At 40.4% G+C, this 17240-nt stretch overlaps 1 protein-coding gene across 2 annotated transcripts in view; it reads left to right on the top strand.

Moving 5' to 3' along the window:
- LOC147145143 (roundabout homolog 2) overlaps window positions 1–17240 on the top strand; it is an 85419-nt gene that overhangs the window by 23276 nt on the left and 44903 nt on the right. Inside the window, exons 1-3 of one of the 2 annotated variants that reach the window (XM_086035543.1) lie at window positions 5820–5904; window positions 15343–15500; window positions 16499–16758. In XM_086035543.1, the coding sequence (XP_085891669.1) occupies window positions 5889–5904; window positions 15343–15500; window positions 16499–16758 (434 nt within the window). In that variant the 5' untranslated portion in view covers window positions 5820–5888. Of the gene's footprint in view, window positions 1–5819; window positions 5905–15342; window positions 15501–16498; window positions 16759–17240 lie in introns of those variants that run through there. The other variant, XM_086035542.1, reaches the window with a different exon arrangement.

Here is a 17240-nt window from a genome sequence, read left to right as displayed (position 1 = left end):
AGACATTAATAATATTAAGAAACAGTGATATGATTTTTGTTTGATTGATGGCCAGTCTTATTTGCACTCTGCAGCCAATCACGAAGTTACTGAAAATACTCTTAGGCATGCAGGCGTATACGTGACGACTACGTCAGTGTTTGCAAGTGAGAGTCTTGCACATTTCTTTGGCCTTTGACCCGACATGAGACAGACACTTTTCTGCTGTTTTCTGGTGTCTACTGTATATAATAATTTTGTTTTAATTTATTTCTTTCACCGTCTTTGTCGTTGTATTATTGCTATTTTGTTAAAACAACACTGTATCATGTCAGTTTTTGTTGATTATGGCGCCGCCATTTGGACAAAAGCGGTAGTGTTTTGACAAAAGTTAATCACATTTCCTATGCCCACCAGCGCGTAATGTCGTGAAATCCTGAGCTCTCGCTGGCTTGCAAGTTGGACTGAATTACATTTCTATTTCCATTTGCTGTGTGAAAGATGAATAGTGATGAGGTAATGAATCTAATTTTGATTAAACAATACTTTTGTTTTTTTGTTTGTTTTGGGGCTTCTGCCATGACACCAGTAATAGCGCGTAGACGTTCGAATTGACTTCTGTCCTTAGAGCGAAAGGAGGACGTGAGTATGCCGTAAAGCAATTCAGGGAATTGTTTTTTTTTTTGTGTGTTTTGGTTGCTCCCATCCTCCTCAAAGTTGCTTAGTGCCAGTAAAAACGATACGGACCCCCCATGGAGCATGACAAAAGTCCCATTCAACTACTTGTAAGTCAATGTTTCATCAAAAGAGTTGTGAATTATTTTTTTTTATTAAGGTCGAATTCTTGCCCAGTGCTGCTTTAACCCATTAAGGACGGGAGCGCATACTGTAACCGCGTTTCTACCACTAAAGCCGGGAGCGCTGTTGCGTGTTTCTCCCTTTAAAGCCGGACAGCGTCTACGTCATTTTCTTTTTTTAATCCAATTCTCGGTCTCTTAGCCAATGAAATGCATCAGAATATACATGTGACGTGAGTTGTGACGTGAGTTGCCGGAGGATATCCGGAATTTTTTCGAGGAGTAAAGGAAACACAGTCGATCACGGGAGCTCTGATGTAAGTCACGGCAGCGATATAGACGACACGCTTGCGGACTCCAAAGTCATGAAACCAGCCAAACGTGATTTATGGTTAAGATATATGTTCGTAGACAATGACGATTTCAACGTCTTTGTAAGAGAATACAGCATGGTAATTACCACTGTCTTAGTTTTGCATTAAACATAGTGTTTCACTTGAATCTTCGATTGATGATGAATAAACCCGGGCCTGTGTTAAAGCCACGTCAAAGCTCTCAATTTTTTAAAATTATGTTTCTATCTGCTACTGGGACTGAGGTATTAATTATTTTGTAGGTGGCGAAAATGTCAAGTTTTCAAGGGTGACTCCAAAGACGACCGTAGGTTTTAGAGAGATGTCTCACGAGGGGCTTCAGCCTTTAATGGGATATAAGATATAAGAAAAGCCTTAATATAACTCAACTTTCAATTGCAGGAGCATACTCTCATAAAGTTGTCGACATGGTTCACCAGACACAGAATCAAGCTCCTCCCATGGCCATCTCAGTCCCCAGACCTCAACCCCATTGAAAACCTAAAGAGAATGCAGAGGAGAGGACCCACATCACTGGATGATTTAGAGAGACTGTGCAAAGAGGAATTGTCGCAGATCCCTCTTTCTGTATTCTTCCATCTTGTGAAACATTATAGAAGATTAAGTGCTGTTTAGTTGGCAAAAAGGGCTTGTACAAAGTACTAACATCGGGGCTGTTAATAATTGTGGCACATATGATTTGCAATAAAAGAATTATTTCTTAATGTGGGATTTTATTTTTCCCACTGAATGCAAATGAATTGCATGTTGGATTTTCTTTCTTTTTTTAATTTTTATTGTGGTCTATATTATTTAGCAAATAAATTTAGCTAAAGAAAGCATCTTAACCACCGGTGCCAAAAATTGTGGAGGGCAGTGTAGTTATGGTAGCTGCGGGTCACATCGGTGCATATTTTACTGTTGCACAGAAACAGCGGCGTCTTTTATTCAGGTCCACCATGTTGGAACAAATCACATTGATTGTTGCTGAACTGTGGCGGACTTCCTCTTTAATTGCATCATTTGAGATTTCACTGTGTGCGTGAGAGTGTGCGTTTTGTTTTTGTTGTGTAGCTGAAGAATACAGCAGGGGAGCAGGCACACAACACGCTAACTCCACTATTATTCTTTCCCGTCGACCCGGGACGTGCGCCATTGTCTTCCCTCTGCCTAATTGTGCCAGTGTGGCTCGGCCCTCGGCTGAACCGCCGCTCGCCTTGGCGCGGCGAAATGGATTAGTCGGCGCCTTGATTAGGGAAGCTGCAGAAAAGATTAGCAAGGTCGAATTGTCCTGGTTGGGGAGACACAAAACAGCAGTTGGAGTCTTATCTCATGTTGAGGCTTCATGACTGGCGCTGCTTTCTGCATGGCTGGCTTCATCTGCATTTCACATCCGCACTTAAAAACACACACTCACACACTCACCCAGCCTGCTGCCTCCTCAGATACATTACACAACTCCCTAAAATGACAAAGTACATCTGAAAAGTATTCACGGAGCGTCACGTTTTTCCATGTTTTATGTTGCAGCTTTATTCCCAGAGGTGGGTGCGTCACTAAATTTTGTCAGTCTGTCATTCGTCAGCGGCCTGGGCACCAGTCAGTCATCGTCAGTTCATCATTATTCCAAGACAAACCTAACTGTAATCGACAGTCTGTCAATCCGTCTTTTTTATTTTAACCATCATCGCTTCCATCAGTAAATTTCACCAGTTTCCCAGTCCGTCAATCATTAATCCGTCAGTCCATCAAAAAAAAAACACATCACAGTCCTTCAGATGACAAATCCATACAGTATCTGCCCAAAGAGCTTCACAAAGCCTCACTTATTTACTATTTAATCTATTGAACTGTTAAGTACAGCAGCAGCACCCTGGTGGCTGCCTGCCACTGCTTAAACTCCTAAAACGCCCAAAAGTTTTAATTTAAAGTTTAAAATGGCTTACTTTAACCAGTGTGTGTGTCAGTGTGCAGTGCAGTGTGTCAGTGTGCAGTGCAGTGTGTCACATTGTAGCCAAAGGTACAATCATGGTGGATTAAGGTGTCACGTAAATCCTTGTGGAAACCGAAGCCAAGTTGCCATGACTGTCAATGCTTCGACGTCTTCTTTTCTCCCTCATCTTCTTGTTTTCTAACTGTATTGGCAGATTACAGCTCTTTGGTGCATACCGCCTGTACAGGAAGCGCAAAGTGTTTCCATATCTAGTAAATACAGTATACTCAAGTAACCCTGCTGCATTCAACCCTGCAAATAAACACGTGTGGCAGGCAGGGCAGTGTTTGTGTCACTCATCCGTCGGTACTTGACTACAGTGTTAGTGACGATTACACTGATGTGATGATTACACTGACGTAAACCCACTTCCGTCAGTGCTTAGTCCGACAATTTTTTGGAAGTTTCTCGTCATTCTTCAGCAAAATGGGCGTCCATCAGTGACGGACTGACTGACCTTCCGTCAGTACTGACAGAATGCCCACCTCTGCTTATTTCAAAATGTGTGTCCCATAGCGCCAGTCTAAGGTTAAAAGGGCTCTGGAGCTGCTAAAAAACATCCCGCTACCACCATGTTTCATTGCAGGGATGATATTGGTCCTCCATGTTGTCTGGCTTCAATTCATGTGTCGTCAGACTACAGAATTTTGTCTGTCATGGTCTGATCCTGTCAGCAAACTCTAGGTGGGCTGCCATGTTTCTTTTACCAAGGAGTGGCTTCCCTCTGGCCATCTACCATACAGGCCTGATTGGCGGTTTGCTGCAGAAATGGTTGTTTTTCTGTACGTTTTTTCTCTTTCTACAGAGGAACACTGGGAGTTTGACTAAGATCCTTTTCGCTCCCATAGTTCAGTTTAGATTTAGTGGCCAGATTTAGTGGCTCTGAAATCTTAGAATTTACTGATGATGGAGGTCACTGTGCTCAAATGATTGTGTACCGTTCCCCAGATCTGTTTCTTGAGAGAATTCAGTCCCAGAGGTCGACAGAAAATTCCTCTGACATCATGCTTGGTTTGTGCTCTGACTCACACTGTGACGTGTACGACTGGATCTAGACAAAATGTGAAAGAAATGAAGCATTGTGAATACTTTCCACAGGATATAGCGTATTGTGTCAGCAACATAACAGAAGTAATGGTAAAGCCGCACTTGCCTTGCAGCCACGCACTGAGCATTTACACGTCTGTTTGCTTCTAATCTGGCTTCCTCTAGCAAGCAGAGGCTCATATGCTGAACCAGCATGGGGGTGGTCTTCTTAGACCCCACACCACCTCCCCTATGAGGGTGGCTGTGCTGACTGTGGGCTAAAAAGTGACCCAATTAGCTCTGGCAGGGTAGACGAGGATGTGGGGACTGTGTTAATGAGAGGCCAGTTTTAAGATGGTGGTCTTGCACAAGTGTGTAGATGTGTGCGTGTGTGTGTGGGGGGGGGGGGGGGGGGGGGCATGTGTATGTGGCACTACAACAGGTGGCGGAAGGACTTCTGTACAAGTCCCAGGAGCGCTAATGAATAGCCATACATCTGTTCCACTCTTAGCTGTGAGGCTCAGCGGATGACTTTGCAGCCCGCTGACAGACTTCAGCGAGAAAAACATTCAGTAGCAGAGCTCAAAGTCAACTATCCAAATTTGATCTCGTTATATACATCCACTTTCTGTATCAGCATGACTATTCTTATTAATATTAAACTGCAGAAATGCAATGTTATTTAACAAAACGTGTACATTTTTTATGGAGTTTGGCCCTTGTGTTCACACGAAAACTACCTTGGTGCTTTCAGTAATTAGTCATTGTCCTGATAAGAAGGAAAATGGCATCGTCATGAGCTTGGGTCGGTGTGTGTGCCTTTGTCAACAGAAACATGTTTATAAATGTCCCTGTCTATTTGAGATGTTTTTAAAATTCCAAAATACTGTCTGCAGTGTATTTGTAAGCGTTTGAAATGCTGTGGGCCTTTTTCCAAGTGTTTGGGATCATAGCTTGGTATATTTATTGTTCAAACTATTAACATAGGCAATTCCAATCACTTTTTAGGTGACCACCACTATTCGCAGATTTTCCCTAATTGTGTTCGTGCTCATCTCTATTTCCGATGAATAGCTGGGGAGTTTTGCTATTTTGCATTTTCTTGTTTTTGACTGAGCTAGATTGTACTGAGCAGCCAGGACAGAGATGCACATACAACTTTCAGATTCTATTTGTAGTTCTATCATCATACTTTTCCTACCGCTACCCTAAAAAAAAAAAAAAAGACAAAAGACAAAGAAAAGCAGTATCGAAAGAGTTAATCATTTAGATAGCCACTGAAATAATAATAATAATAATAATAATAATAATAATAATAATAATAATAATACATTTTATTTGTATAGCGCGTTAAAAACACTCAAAGGCACTTTACATGCTAAGAAAATAAATAAAAATAACAGCCGAAACATACAACGAAAACAGAGTAAGACAATCATAATATTAAAAAAACGATGTGGCTGCGAGTGTATAAAAGATTATGATAAACAGATGATAGTGTGTTAGAGGTTAAAAGCAGATTTGAAAAGGTTTTTAGTGCCCTTCTAAAAGAGGGGAGAGTGTGAATGTGTCTGAGGTGATGAGGGAGGGAGTTCCAGAGGGAGTGGGCGGCAATAGAGAATGCTCTATTGCTGCAGGTCGGGACGAGGTTGTGAAGGGCCTTGAAGGTGATGCGAAGAATTTTGAACTGGATCCGCTGTTGGATGGGGAGCCAGTGAAGGTGTTGGAGGATCGGGTGATATGGTCGGTGGAGTAAGTAAGTAGACGGGCAGCAGAGTTTTTGACGTATTGAAGTTTGTTGAGGGTTTTGGTGGGTAAGCCATAAAGGATGTTATTGCAGTAATCGAGTCGTGAGGAAATGAAGGCGTGAATCAGTGTTTCAGCAGCTGAGGGGGAGAGAGAGGAGCGGATACGGGCGATATTTTTGAGGTGAAAGAAAGCTGTTTTCGTGACGTGGTTGATATGAATTAATGATCATCTATATTTAATATATATATATATATTATATATATATAATATATATAATTAAATAAATAATAAACATTCCACAATAGGAGTCTGCCACTAGATTTTTAGCTATCTTCTAATTATACCAAAAATGGCCATGTAGAGACATGTAAGATTTGATGAGTGATTTTACTTTACATTTGCCTCCTCTGTCTTCCAGAAAGCCAGTGAGTACCTCATATTTACATACTTTTTGCTCTTATATGCCTGCCAGTGTCATTATTCTCTTTAACTGTAAGCCTCCAAAGCCTTGAAATAAGGACAACGCAAACAATAATGAGACAATGAGGGGGAAGACGCAAGTGCCGCTTCCCTCCGAAGTGTCAAATTGCAACACACGGCATACTGCGGCGTCTGTGTCGGCATCACCGATGCTAACGCGTCAGTGAAGAGACGGTCACATGGCATGGGAGGATTAGAGTAAAGTAGGACAAATAAAAAAGAAAAGTTGCTTTAAAAGGCTCTGCATCCAGATGTTCCTCTTACTCCTGATGAGGGATTATGAAGGAATCTAACTAGCGTTGAACGTAGCTGTTTTCTCCTGTTTGGACACTAATGCCCCATTCTGACCCATTATAAACTCACGTTATAAGTGGAAATTGTCCCTCCAGTGCCAATTGATGGAATACTGAGGCAAACTGTCCATTTTCTATAGTCTAGCCCAGCTGGCTTTGGCAGAGAGATGTGTCATACACCAAGGACTGGTCTCCATCTTATTGTAGGGCACTTAATAATAATAATAATAATAATAATAATAATAATAATAATAATAATAATAATAATAATAATAAAACATTAACACTGACATCTGCTGACAGTGGTCTGCAGACTGGTAACCATTGGGATGCACAGATGCAGAGAATTTAGATTTTTAATTTTTTAATTTAATTAATTTTTTTTTTTTTTAGCAGAAGATAAGTCCCGAGGCAGAATATACATCGAACCTCTCCCATATAGTTGTGTATTGCAATTTTTTATATGTTAAACAACTTACGGTAGCTATTGGTCTTTTGGGGGGACTGGAATAGATCAATTGTATTTCCATTCAGTTCAATAGAGAAAGATGATTTGAGACACAAATATGGTCACAGACTGATGGAGCAAATTAAACATTGTATATGTACAAAAAAGGAGATTGTCCCATCCAATTAGGCATGTTTAAAATGCAGAAGTGGGAATTTTGTCAGACTGACGGATCAGTCCGTTAGTCCGTCACTGCCGGACACCTATTTTGCCGATATGTTTTTCGTACTGACGGACCGACGGATTTCTGACGGACTAATTGACGGACTGACCAAATGACGATTACAATTCGGTTTGGCTTGAGAAAAATGACAGACTGACAAATGACGAATGGATACCCAGGCCACTGATGGATGACAGATGACGGCAAAAGGATCACATGCCCTAGCATGGACGAACCAAAGCAATGAGGTGCAACAGCTTGAGAAAAATGAAGGAAATTCTTTTTTTTAAACTGCTATCTTAACTTTATTGATGGAATTGATTGTTGATTAACTGGAGTGCACTAAATAAAGGAGTACAATGGATGCCCGCTATTTGATAGTGAATCTTTTCCACCAAATCTGCCTTTGCGAGGGTAATAATGTTGACTTTTGATTAACAGTTTATTTTCCCTAGTAGGAAAATATAATAATAATGGTGCCCACAATTTTTATTAACTGAACCATCTAAGTTTTCCGTGTCTTGGACAAACAACCCATCCCCAAAAAAACAAAATATGTTCAAAAAAATAATAAATTTTTCAATCAGAGAATATGTGAATCCGTGAGTATGTGGCGGTTTACTGTACAACATGGCGTCAGCTGTGGGACATTTAGCTTCATCCATGCTATGCCATGATTCTGCTCAACACAACATGGCCATTCAAACCGGACATCAGATCATACAGACAGATTCTCCTTTCAATTAACACCATTACTTTCCCTATAGTTCGAGTAAACATATTCATATGCCCTGACATAGATGAATAAGTGACCTTGAGGCACATTAGCTTGAGGAAAATAAAGAAAACTACATTTTTAAACTTGCTAATTCCGTTTTGTTATAGGCAAAATAGATCCATTTTGACTTCCTACCATGAGCAGAAAAGTCAAAATCAGCTTGTTAAGCAGGGGAGACATTATAATGACATGCATACAAGGATATTGCAATAATAAATAAATAAATAGAGCAGCAGTGTGCGCGGTGATAAATTAATTAAGTGTCAGACTTAGCACGGTAGCCCCAAGCGGGGAGGTTGGCTCTTTACTTAGCTTTAAAAAGCACCTGTGTAATTGTAGTCTGTCTGAGAGGCGGAGAACTTTACGGGTTTACGAGTGTCACCCAACAGTCGCACAATGAGACAATGTGAGGATTAAAGCAATCGCCTCACCTCAGCAGCCGACGTCCCCATTAGCTGTGACGGGCCACTGGATGCGACCATGTGCCTAATGGCCTTACTGCCAAATGAAATGTAAAAAAAAAAAAAACACAGTAAGACCCACTTGTTCCTTTATCTTAAACATTTGCGCATACACACACACGCACGTCACATTATGTAGCCTTAGTGCAGTACGTGTTGCGTTACACTGTATGGCTGTGACTCATTGTGTAGCTCTGTGTTGTATTGTAAAACTCTATACAGCAGCACCCTTATTGTGCAGTACTGTGTTACATAATTGTGTTGTATTGTTACATGTATAGCACTCAGTAGTATTGTATATTATGCTTAGCATTGAGTTATATATGTTGCACCCTCGCAAGGAAAGACACGTCTCCATTCTTCGTTTGGGCAGCTTTACTTTTCCAGTTCAGTTGGAGTTTACATGAAGCATTTTTCATCGAACAGGCATTCACTCACTAGCTCTTTTTTTTCTAACCACACACCTTATGTTTTACCTCGATTTCCTTCTCTTGCGCTTTTTTATGACGTCATGAGCCACCTGAACTCTAACCTCTAGGTCCTAACAAGACTATTGTAATTAAAGAATCTATATAACAATGACAAAATAGGACTGTCCCCCTTACTGAAACTATATATATATATATATACATATGAAATGTTTATCTTTAGCACATCTAGGTCGCAACACCTACTGTAGTTTTATATTGCAGTGTTTTTTTTTTTGTGTAGCTTCGTTTAGTTTTGTAATATGGTTTTACACTGCATAGCACTGTGTATTTTCTGTAGCACTGCATAATATTATGTTAGATTGAGTAGTACTGTCTTACATTGTGCGTCACTGCATTGTGTTAAGTAGTAGCTACCGTGTAAAATTGTTTCATGGCGTAGCACTGCTTTGAGTTTATTTTGCTCTGATGGTATTATGTAGCATCCTGGCAGTAGGACTGGTAGTACTGTTGTGTTGCATTGTGTACTATTATGTAGCACTATATAAGGTTGTGTTATGTTGTGTAGCACTGCAGTGTTGTTATGTCGCGCTGTGTAGCAGTGTGTGGCATTGTGCAGCATTGTAATACAATTGTTCCATTGTGTGGTACTGTTTAGGAGTTTGTAGTATTGTGTTCCACTGTGTAACACCGTGTTGCATTGTTACATGGTGTTGCACTGTGTTGTTGTGGAGACTTGATAAGAAAACGCTCCCCCATGACTGCACATTTTGCCGTTCACAATGTGACAGAGGAACATCATGTTTTCCTTCAGTGTGTCACTTATGTAAATAGCTTGTCGCCTGTTGACAAAATCGCCCCGCGGCTGCTGTTTTTTTTTTCCGCGCTCACAATCGATTAGCATAAAAAAGAGCCATCGAATGAAATTGTGTCTGTCCTTTTTTTTTGTTTGTTTGTTTGGATTAGACTCCCCCACCCTCATTTCTGATGAAATCCAAGAAGGAGGCCCTTCTGCGATGCTCAGTGGGTGTATCAACATCAATCCAGTGAGAGCCGGCTCACTGTGTGGAATGATGATACAACACTCATTTAGCCCTGTTTTGTCTTTTATTTAAGTGCACAGGAAGTGCCTCGGGGACTTTTAGTGGGAGGATTTGTCTTGCTGCAAAGAGGCAGGGTCAAAGCCTTAGCCTCCCCCCAAGCGAGAGTGGACGCAGCGAGCTTTTGAGGAGGATCGCTTGTCGGATTCAGAGCTATTATAGCGGAGAAGATAGGCTTTGAAACGAGAGGGAGACCCGGGCGTCCAGTTCTGTCACAGTGAAAGTTTAAAGTGGGAACAGGAAGGATCTCATTAGCTGCACTTTAAGGAAAACCGTAGAACCACCATTAGTCATCTTTGGACAAGTGCTTAAGAATGCAATGCAGAAAAGTTTTATTTGTCACCCTCTTTAACTTTCTCCTCTCTCAAGTACCATCTGTCTATTGAAGCTCTCAGGCAGAGTTAAGTGTATGCCCTCCCTTGTTATTTAGTGCCCGCTTTAAAGAATTTGATCCAAGGCTTTGGATTGATAGCTGCATCAGAGACTGTTTGTGTACGGAGCAAATGTCAGACGGCTTTATTTGGAAAGGGATCATCGTATTTTGTGTGCTCGCAACAGGAGCCAAAATGGAGCGCTTTTCTATTTTCACATTTCACCAGCTTCAAGAGTGGGTGATGGCAGCAACTATAGTTCTGTCAGTTTTGCTTCAATCCACTACAATGCACGAGAAGACAGAATAGAATAGAATAGAATTTAGGGCTTTTATTCATTCATATAGTGTCTAGATAAGTTCACTGCAAGTGTAGTCCATGTTTCCATGTCATTTTTTTGATGAAAAAAAAGTGAAAAAGACACCAATTTGCTTGCATTTTTGTTTTATTCTGATATATGACTTTCTGCATCTCAAAATGTTCAGCAAGATCATGATTACTTTTGAAGCAAATTAAAAAAAACCCGAATGAATTCATGGTTCATTTGAATTTATTGTAGCGTAAGCCTAACCTACAGTATAAGTCCAAAACATTTATGTATAGTAAATCTGACATTGTTTACTGTACTACATTAATATATTGCTAGTGTTTGTTTAAAAAAATATATATGTGAAGAGGATCTTGACAATCTAAACATGTAAATCTCGATCGCAATAATGAGGTGGGAAAACAAATCACAATTACTTTTCAAAATGGATCAGCTAGAATAGGATGAGTCTTTATTCAACGCACAATGGGGAAATTCTGTACACTCTTTGTCATTCTCTACAACTATACAAGGCTAATTCAAAACCATATAATCGATTCAAACAATAGTTTCTAAATACGTTATGTATTTTTGAAAATAATTTCTAAAAATGTGCAAAGACTAAAAACTACAGTATGTACTACTCAATTGTGGAGATGTAGCGTTACCGGATTTTTGGGGGGCAAGGCTAAAACAGTGCCTAGTGAACGCTAGTTATGCTCTGCCATTATAAGAATTTAAATGCCTTCATTCACATCAGTAGCTATCCAGCAGAGCTGGGCATTTTACTAAAAATTGAGCGTCTGTCATTTGTCATCCGTCTGCAGCGTGGGTACACTTCCGTCGTCCGTCATTCGCCTTCTTTTCTGGGGGGAAAAAAATAGTACCCGTCTATAGGTCAGTCCGTCTCTAATTTTAAAAGGCCATCCGTCTGAGAGTCCGACTAAACTTTCCCTCGCACCTCCTCCGACTAAACTTTCACTCGCACCCCGGCCTCCGCTCAGCGATATTGGAAACGAAACGAAAGATTCACCACACGGACTAACCACATGGAAGTCTCACTGCGCATTGGGAGCCTCCATGCTCCATGTCCAGCCGGACTAAATGTGTCTCCTTTTAGGACCCGGAAGCTGCAAGCCTCGGCCCCGGCCAATGGGTAACGGAAGCCTCTGTCACAGGGATTGTAGTATTGCCCTCCCCCTCTTGCAATGGTATGCCCCAGCAGCAGGAGGGTGGGGTGGTGTACGTGAAGTAAGAATGAGAAAATACAGGCACGCTTGAACGCACACTACTGTCTCGTGTCTCTCTAGACACAAACAGTCTCGCTGCGGCCATTGAAGCCTAATCACAAAAATAGAATATTGGTGATTATTTGAACAGAAAGAGTGACTCACTGCGCCATGGAAACTGTTCACAGCCCTGGTCCATCACTCAAATCCGTCCCCGAGGCAACTGCAACTCACTATTGTTCCTCGCTGCGCTTGCCGCAGCCATTGAACCCCCACCATGAAAACTAGACTAATGACGGACTACAGATGACTGACGGATTAAATAAAGGGCTTCCAACCATGCTTAGTCCATCTATTTTAAAATTTGACCCGTCATTTGTCCACCGTCAGAAAAACGGGCAGACCGGTCCGTCACATAGGCCGAATGCCCAGCTCTGCTATCGAGTGTAGGTATTAGCTAGCTTTGACTTGCATCACAAAAAATGTTCGGATAGTCTGCTGGCATGGCCGCTTTAGAGCACCTCGTCGCTTGCCGTGAGTGTGCGCTCGTTACATAGAAAGGCAAAGTGAGGTCGTGGGTAGTCCGGTGTTCACACTCTTCCTGCGGTGTGTCAATTTTTGAACACATCTATTTTCACTTACAGTGACTTTAAATGATAAAGCAATTTAAATACATTAAACAAATCATAAGAATCCATAATCATAATAATGAATCAAAATAGATTAAGACTGGCTGACTGACCAGTTCAGGGTGTAGTCCGCCTTTCGCCCATAGTCAGCTGGGATAGGCTCCAGCACCTCCCCGTGACCCTGTACAGGAGAAGCGGTGTGGAAGATGACACATGGCAGTTGCCTCAATTGAGCCTCTGCGGATTACGCTCATTCGGATGATTGACAATCTACACAATTTTGAGCAAACACAACGGTATTTTTTACGCTTTAACTTTGACAGCGCTAATCTACGTACATATATGTAGATACGTATATATACATATACATATTAAGCACATATATACAGATACATATACACACATACACATACTGTATGCATATACATATACACATACTGTATACATATACACTACCTACCGTTCAAAAATTGGGGTTACCAAGAAATGTCCTTATATTTGAAAAGCCATTTGTAGGGTCGTCATCAGTTTCTTGGCAATTTCTCATATGGAATAACCTTAATTTATAATAACAAGAATCAACTGTTGAGTTTCACATGGAAATTATTTTTTTCTGGCCATTTTGAGCTATTAATCGACCCCACAAATGTGATGCTGCAGAACCTACTCAAAGGAAGGTCAGTTTTATAGCTTCTCTAGTGCTAATGATGATTGCACAAGGGTTTTCTGATATCCTAGAGCCTTCTGAAGCAATGGACAAACACCTTGTACCTATAAAACGCTGGCCTTACATACACCTATAGTATGTAAATATTGCACCAAAAACCAGACATTTGCAGCTAGAATTGTCATTTACCACGTTAATAATGTATTCCGGATTAGTTTAAAGTTATCTTCATTGAAAAAAAAATGCTTTTCTTTAAAAAATAAGGACATTTCTTGGTGACCCCAAACATTTGAACGGCAGTGTACATGTACATATACATATGCATAGATTTTATGATGAAATGCAATTTTGATGGATAATAAAGTCTATATGCCTATGCATATTCTTATGCTGTGTATTGCAGCACTGTTTGTGTTCAAGTATCAGTTGTTTAAAGGTACATTATAAGTACAGTACCGTAATATCAATGCTGGTTTCATTAGCTTTTCCATGGCTCATATGGCATTCACGCATTTGCACTTGGCATTAAACTGGTGGACGTTTGTGTGAAAAAGTGATGTGGTGTGGTTAAATACACCATGTCATCATTAAATTGTGTCTAATAGAGGATTCAATCCCAAGAGACAGCACTCTTACACACCTCTTTATCATCATATGTTATTTTTTCAAAATATACATAATTACAATAAGAGGGAGTGAATGTGAGCGCCATCATTGATCCACACATGTACCTACGAGTTCAGTGGAGATGATGACGAGTGCCATGCAGCATCAATATTCAAACCCGCCGGGCTCCTGCAAAGCTCATTTGAAATGAAAGGGTTGTAAAAATGGAACGTTATCATCAAGTGTCTTGGGTAAATGGCTATGAATATTCCAACAACTTTGCAAGAGTTCTGCCGACGCACCTCCAATTATTATAGACGGAGGAAATGTGACCTTTTCCAGAAATGATGCCTCATTAAGCGGAAGTCAACCCAAACATATTTTTTTCAAAGAATATGTTCCCAGCAGGCCCATTAGTTGAAACACGGCATTCTGATTAATTTTGCGTTTGTGGAATAAAATTTAAGCAGCAAAATGCACTCGTTTTTAGCCATCTCTGGGGACGGACATTTTGTCTTCTGTCGACTGAAAATGACATCTCAACTGCTCACAACGACCAATCACAACTGACCTGTTTTCTGAATCTGAGCTGTGATTGGTCGTTGTGAGCAGTTGTGATGTCATTTTCACTCGAACTAAACCAAACCAAAATGTTTTTAAAATATATTGAAATGTTTTTGTTTTTTAAAATGAATAAATCCTGACGCAATTATTTGAATCCTTGTGAATCCGTGAGTTTGCGAGGGTCCACTGTATTTCTTATCGAAATCTTCAGCCAAAACCGCTCCGAAATGTTTTTTCTTGTGTTTTGTTAACTGCTAACTTCACTTGAAGCAAAGATGCTAACAAGCTACTTTTCACCTCCGTGTTGAAGCAGATTGAAGTGTTTTTCAAATAGATACTTTGAAGTACTTTAGGTAGCTTGATAATAGTTCCCCAAGTTGATCTGCTGAGTGAGATTACAATGATGGATTGTGCCATGGAGGAGACGGCTCATCTTGACACCTGAGCTTTGGTCTGTCAGTCACAGCAGGAAATTAAAAGATATCAAGACTTTGCAAAGTCAAACTTCTCCCACATACACACAGGTGCAAACTCCAGATTTAGTCACGTCCAAAGCTACAGTATATTACTGATTTATTTGGAAAGATAACGCAATGCTTTTGTAAATACATGCCGCCCAGCTCGCACCCCGCTATAAATTATGAATCTGCAACGTTATTTGTTTACTCAGTGTAGGACGGGGAGATATGCATTATTCATTAGCTCCGCCAGGACGGACAATAGAGGAAAACGCTGCACAAGAAGTCACGCAAATCAAGACTAAACAATCCAAACAAATGTTTGAGCAGCAATATGGCCACTTTCTTCCACCCACCTGACATCCTTATGAACTAATTCACTCTTGTGTTTCTTCCTCCGCAGTCCTCCGAGATGATTTTCGCCAAGCGCCAAGCGACGTGGTCGTGGCCGCAGGTGAGCCCGCTGTCCTGGAGTGCGTGCCCCCTCGCGGTCACCCCGAACCTTTGGTGTCCTGGAAGCGCAACAACGTCAGGGTCAACACAAAAGAGGAACGCATTTCAGTGAGTAATGGCCAAATATTGAATTGCATTCCATTCCATTAAGGGGAAGTAGTCAAGTCAAAAGTTTTCTTTACAATAAAATGTTCTAGGCATCCCCACTAGTCTAAACACGACATTCTGATGAATATTGTGTTTGTGGAAGTTCAATGAAGCAGCAAAATCCACCCGTTTTTTATCCATTAGATGGGCGCCTTTTTTGCCACTTGCACTCGACTGAAAATGATATCAATGTTGCTCAGATAAGGACCAATCGCAGCGTAGCTGTTTTCTGGGTTTGGTCATGAGCCTTGAGGCACTGTGATGTCATTTTCAGAAAACAGCAAGTGGCAAAATTGCGAGATGGGTAAAAACGGGGGGATTTTGCTGCTTAACCCATCTTCCACAAACGTTTGTAAAGAATATTTTGACTTGACTTCCACTTTAAAATGAAATCCTCCAACTTTTTAAATGGCAACTGACTTTTGTATATTATGTCACTATTTTCCAATAATTCAAACTATTTCTGATCAAAAGTAGTAGTTTTAATTTTACATTTTTTTTCTTGTTAAATCATATCTTTATTCTAAAATATTCCAACTTTTTAAAACTATGACTTAACCCATGTCATATTTAGATTTTATTCTGATATTTCCATTTATTTCATAGTATAATAATTTTACCCTCCAATTATTGAGGTAATTTGTCAAAAAAATAATGTTGAAAAAATTGCATATAAAATTAATATCCAATTATTTCAACTTTTAACTGAAAATGATGGCTTTGTTGAAATATTCCTGTTTATAGTCTGAGCTTTTCCATAATACTACAGCGTAGTACAATTTTGTTCTTCTATGATTATTTTTCTCTCATAAAACTGACTTTGTTGTTGAATTATTTCAATTTAAAGAAGTTGACTTAATCTGTTGTTTATATTTTCTTAGTTTTTTTCTTTCAGAAATCCTGCTTGAATATGAAAAAAAGCTGCCTTCTTAAGTTAACAGTGATGAGGTCATTTTTAGGTGCGTGGGGGCAAGCTGATGATCTCGCACACCAGGAAAGGGGACGCAGGCATGTACGTGTGCGTGGGCACCAACATGGTGGGCGAGCGCGACAGCGACCCGGCCGAGCTGGTGGTGTATGAGCGACCCGTGCTGGTGCGCAGACCCGTCAACCAGGTGGTCATGGAGGACGACACTGTCGACTTCCTGTGCGAGGTCCACGGCGATCCTCCTCCCACTGTGCGATGGCGGCGAGAGGATGGGGAACTCCCCCGAGAGAGGTGAGGATTAGGTTCTGAATGATTTTGAAAAATAATCTAATTATGATTTTTTTTTATCTCAATATTGCAATTTCGATTTAATATGAGAATATTTTTTCAAGGCCCTCTTCTTGTGTTTTTTTAACTAACACAAGCAATAAATTAATCTGCATTTCAATAAACAATATCAGATTTATGACACATAAATGTTTTGGTTTTATCAGTTCGGCTCAGGTTAGGCTGTTGATGAATTACTACAAAAGACGTTCAGTCTTTTAAAGTGAAAGTCAACCCAAAAATGTTCTTTACAAGAATATGTTCTATGCAGGCCCACTAGTCAAAACAACTAGTCAAAACAAGGCATACTGATTAATATATGCGTTTATGGAATATAAGTTAATCAGCAACATGCATCCACTTTAAGCCATCTCGGGGGGGGGCGGCCATTTTCTCACTTCTGTTGACTGAAAATGACATCAGAGTTGCTCAGGGCTCAGATAACG

This window comes from Filicampus tigris, chromosome 7, assembly GCF_054856515.1.
Source record: "Filicampus tigris isolate MCC_2025a chromosome 7, RoL_Ftig_1.0, whole genome shotgun sequence".
Taxonomy (NCBI): Eukaryota; Metazoa; Chordata; class Actinopteri; order Syngnathiformes; family Syngnathidae; genus Filicampus; species Filicampus tigris.
Note: the sequence above shows the minus strand (reverse complement) of the source record. Positions and strands in the feature narration are given on the sequence as shown.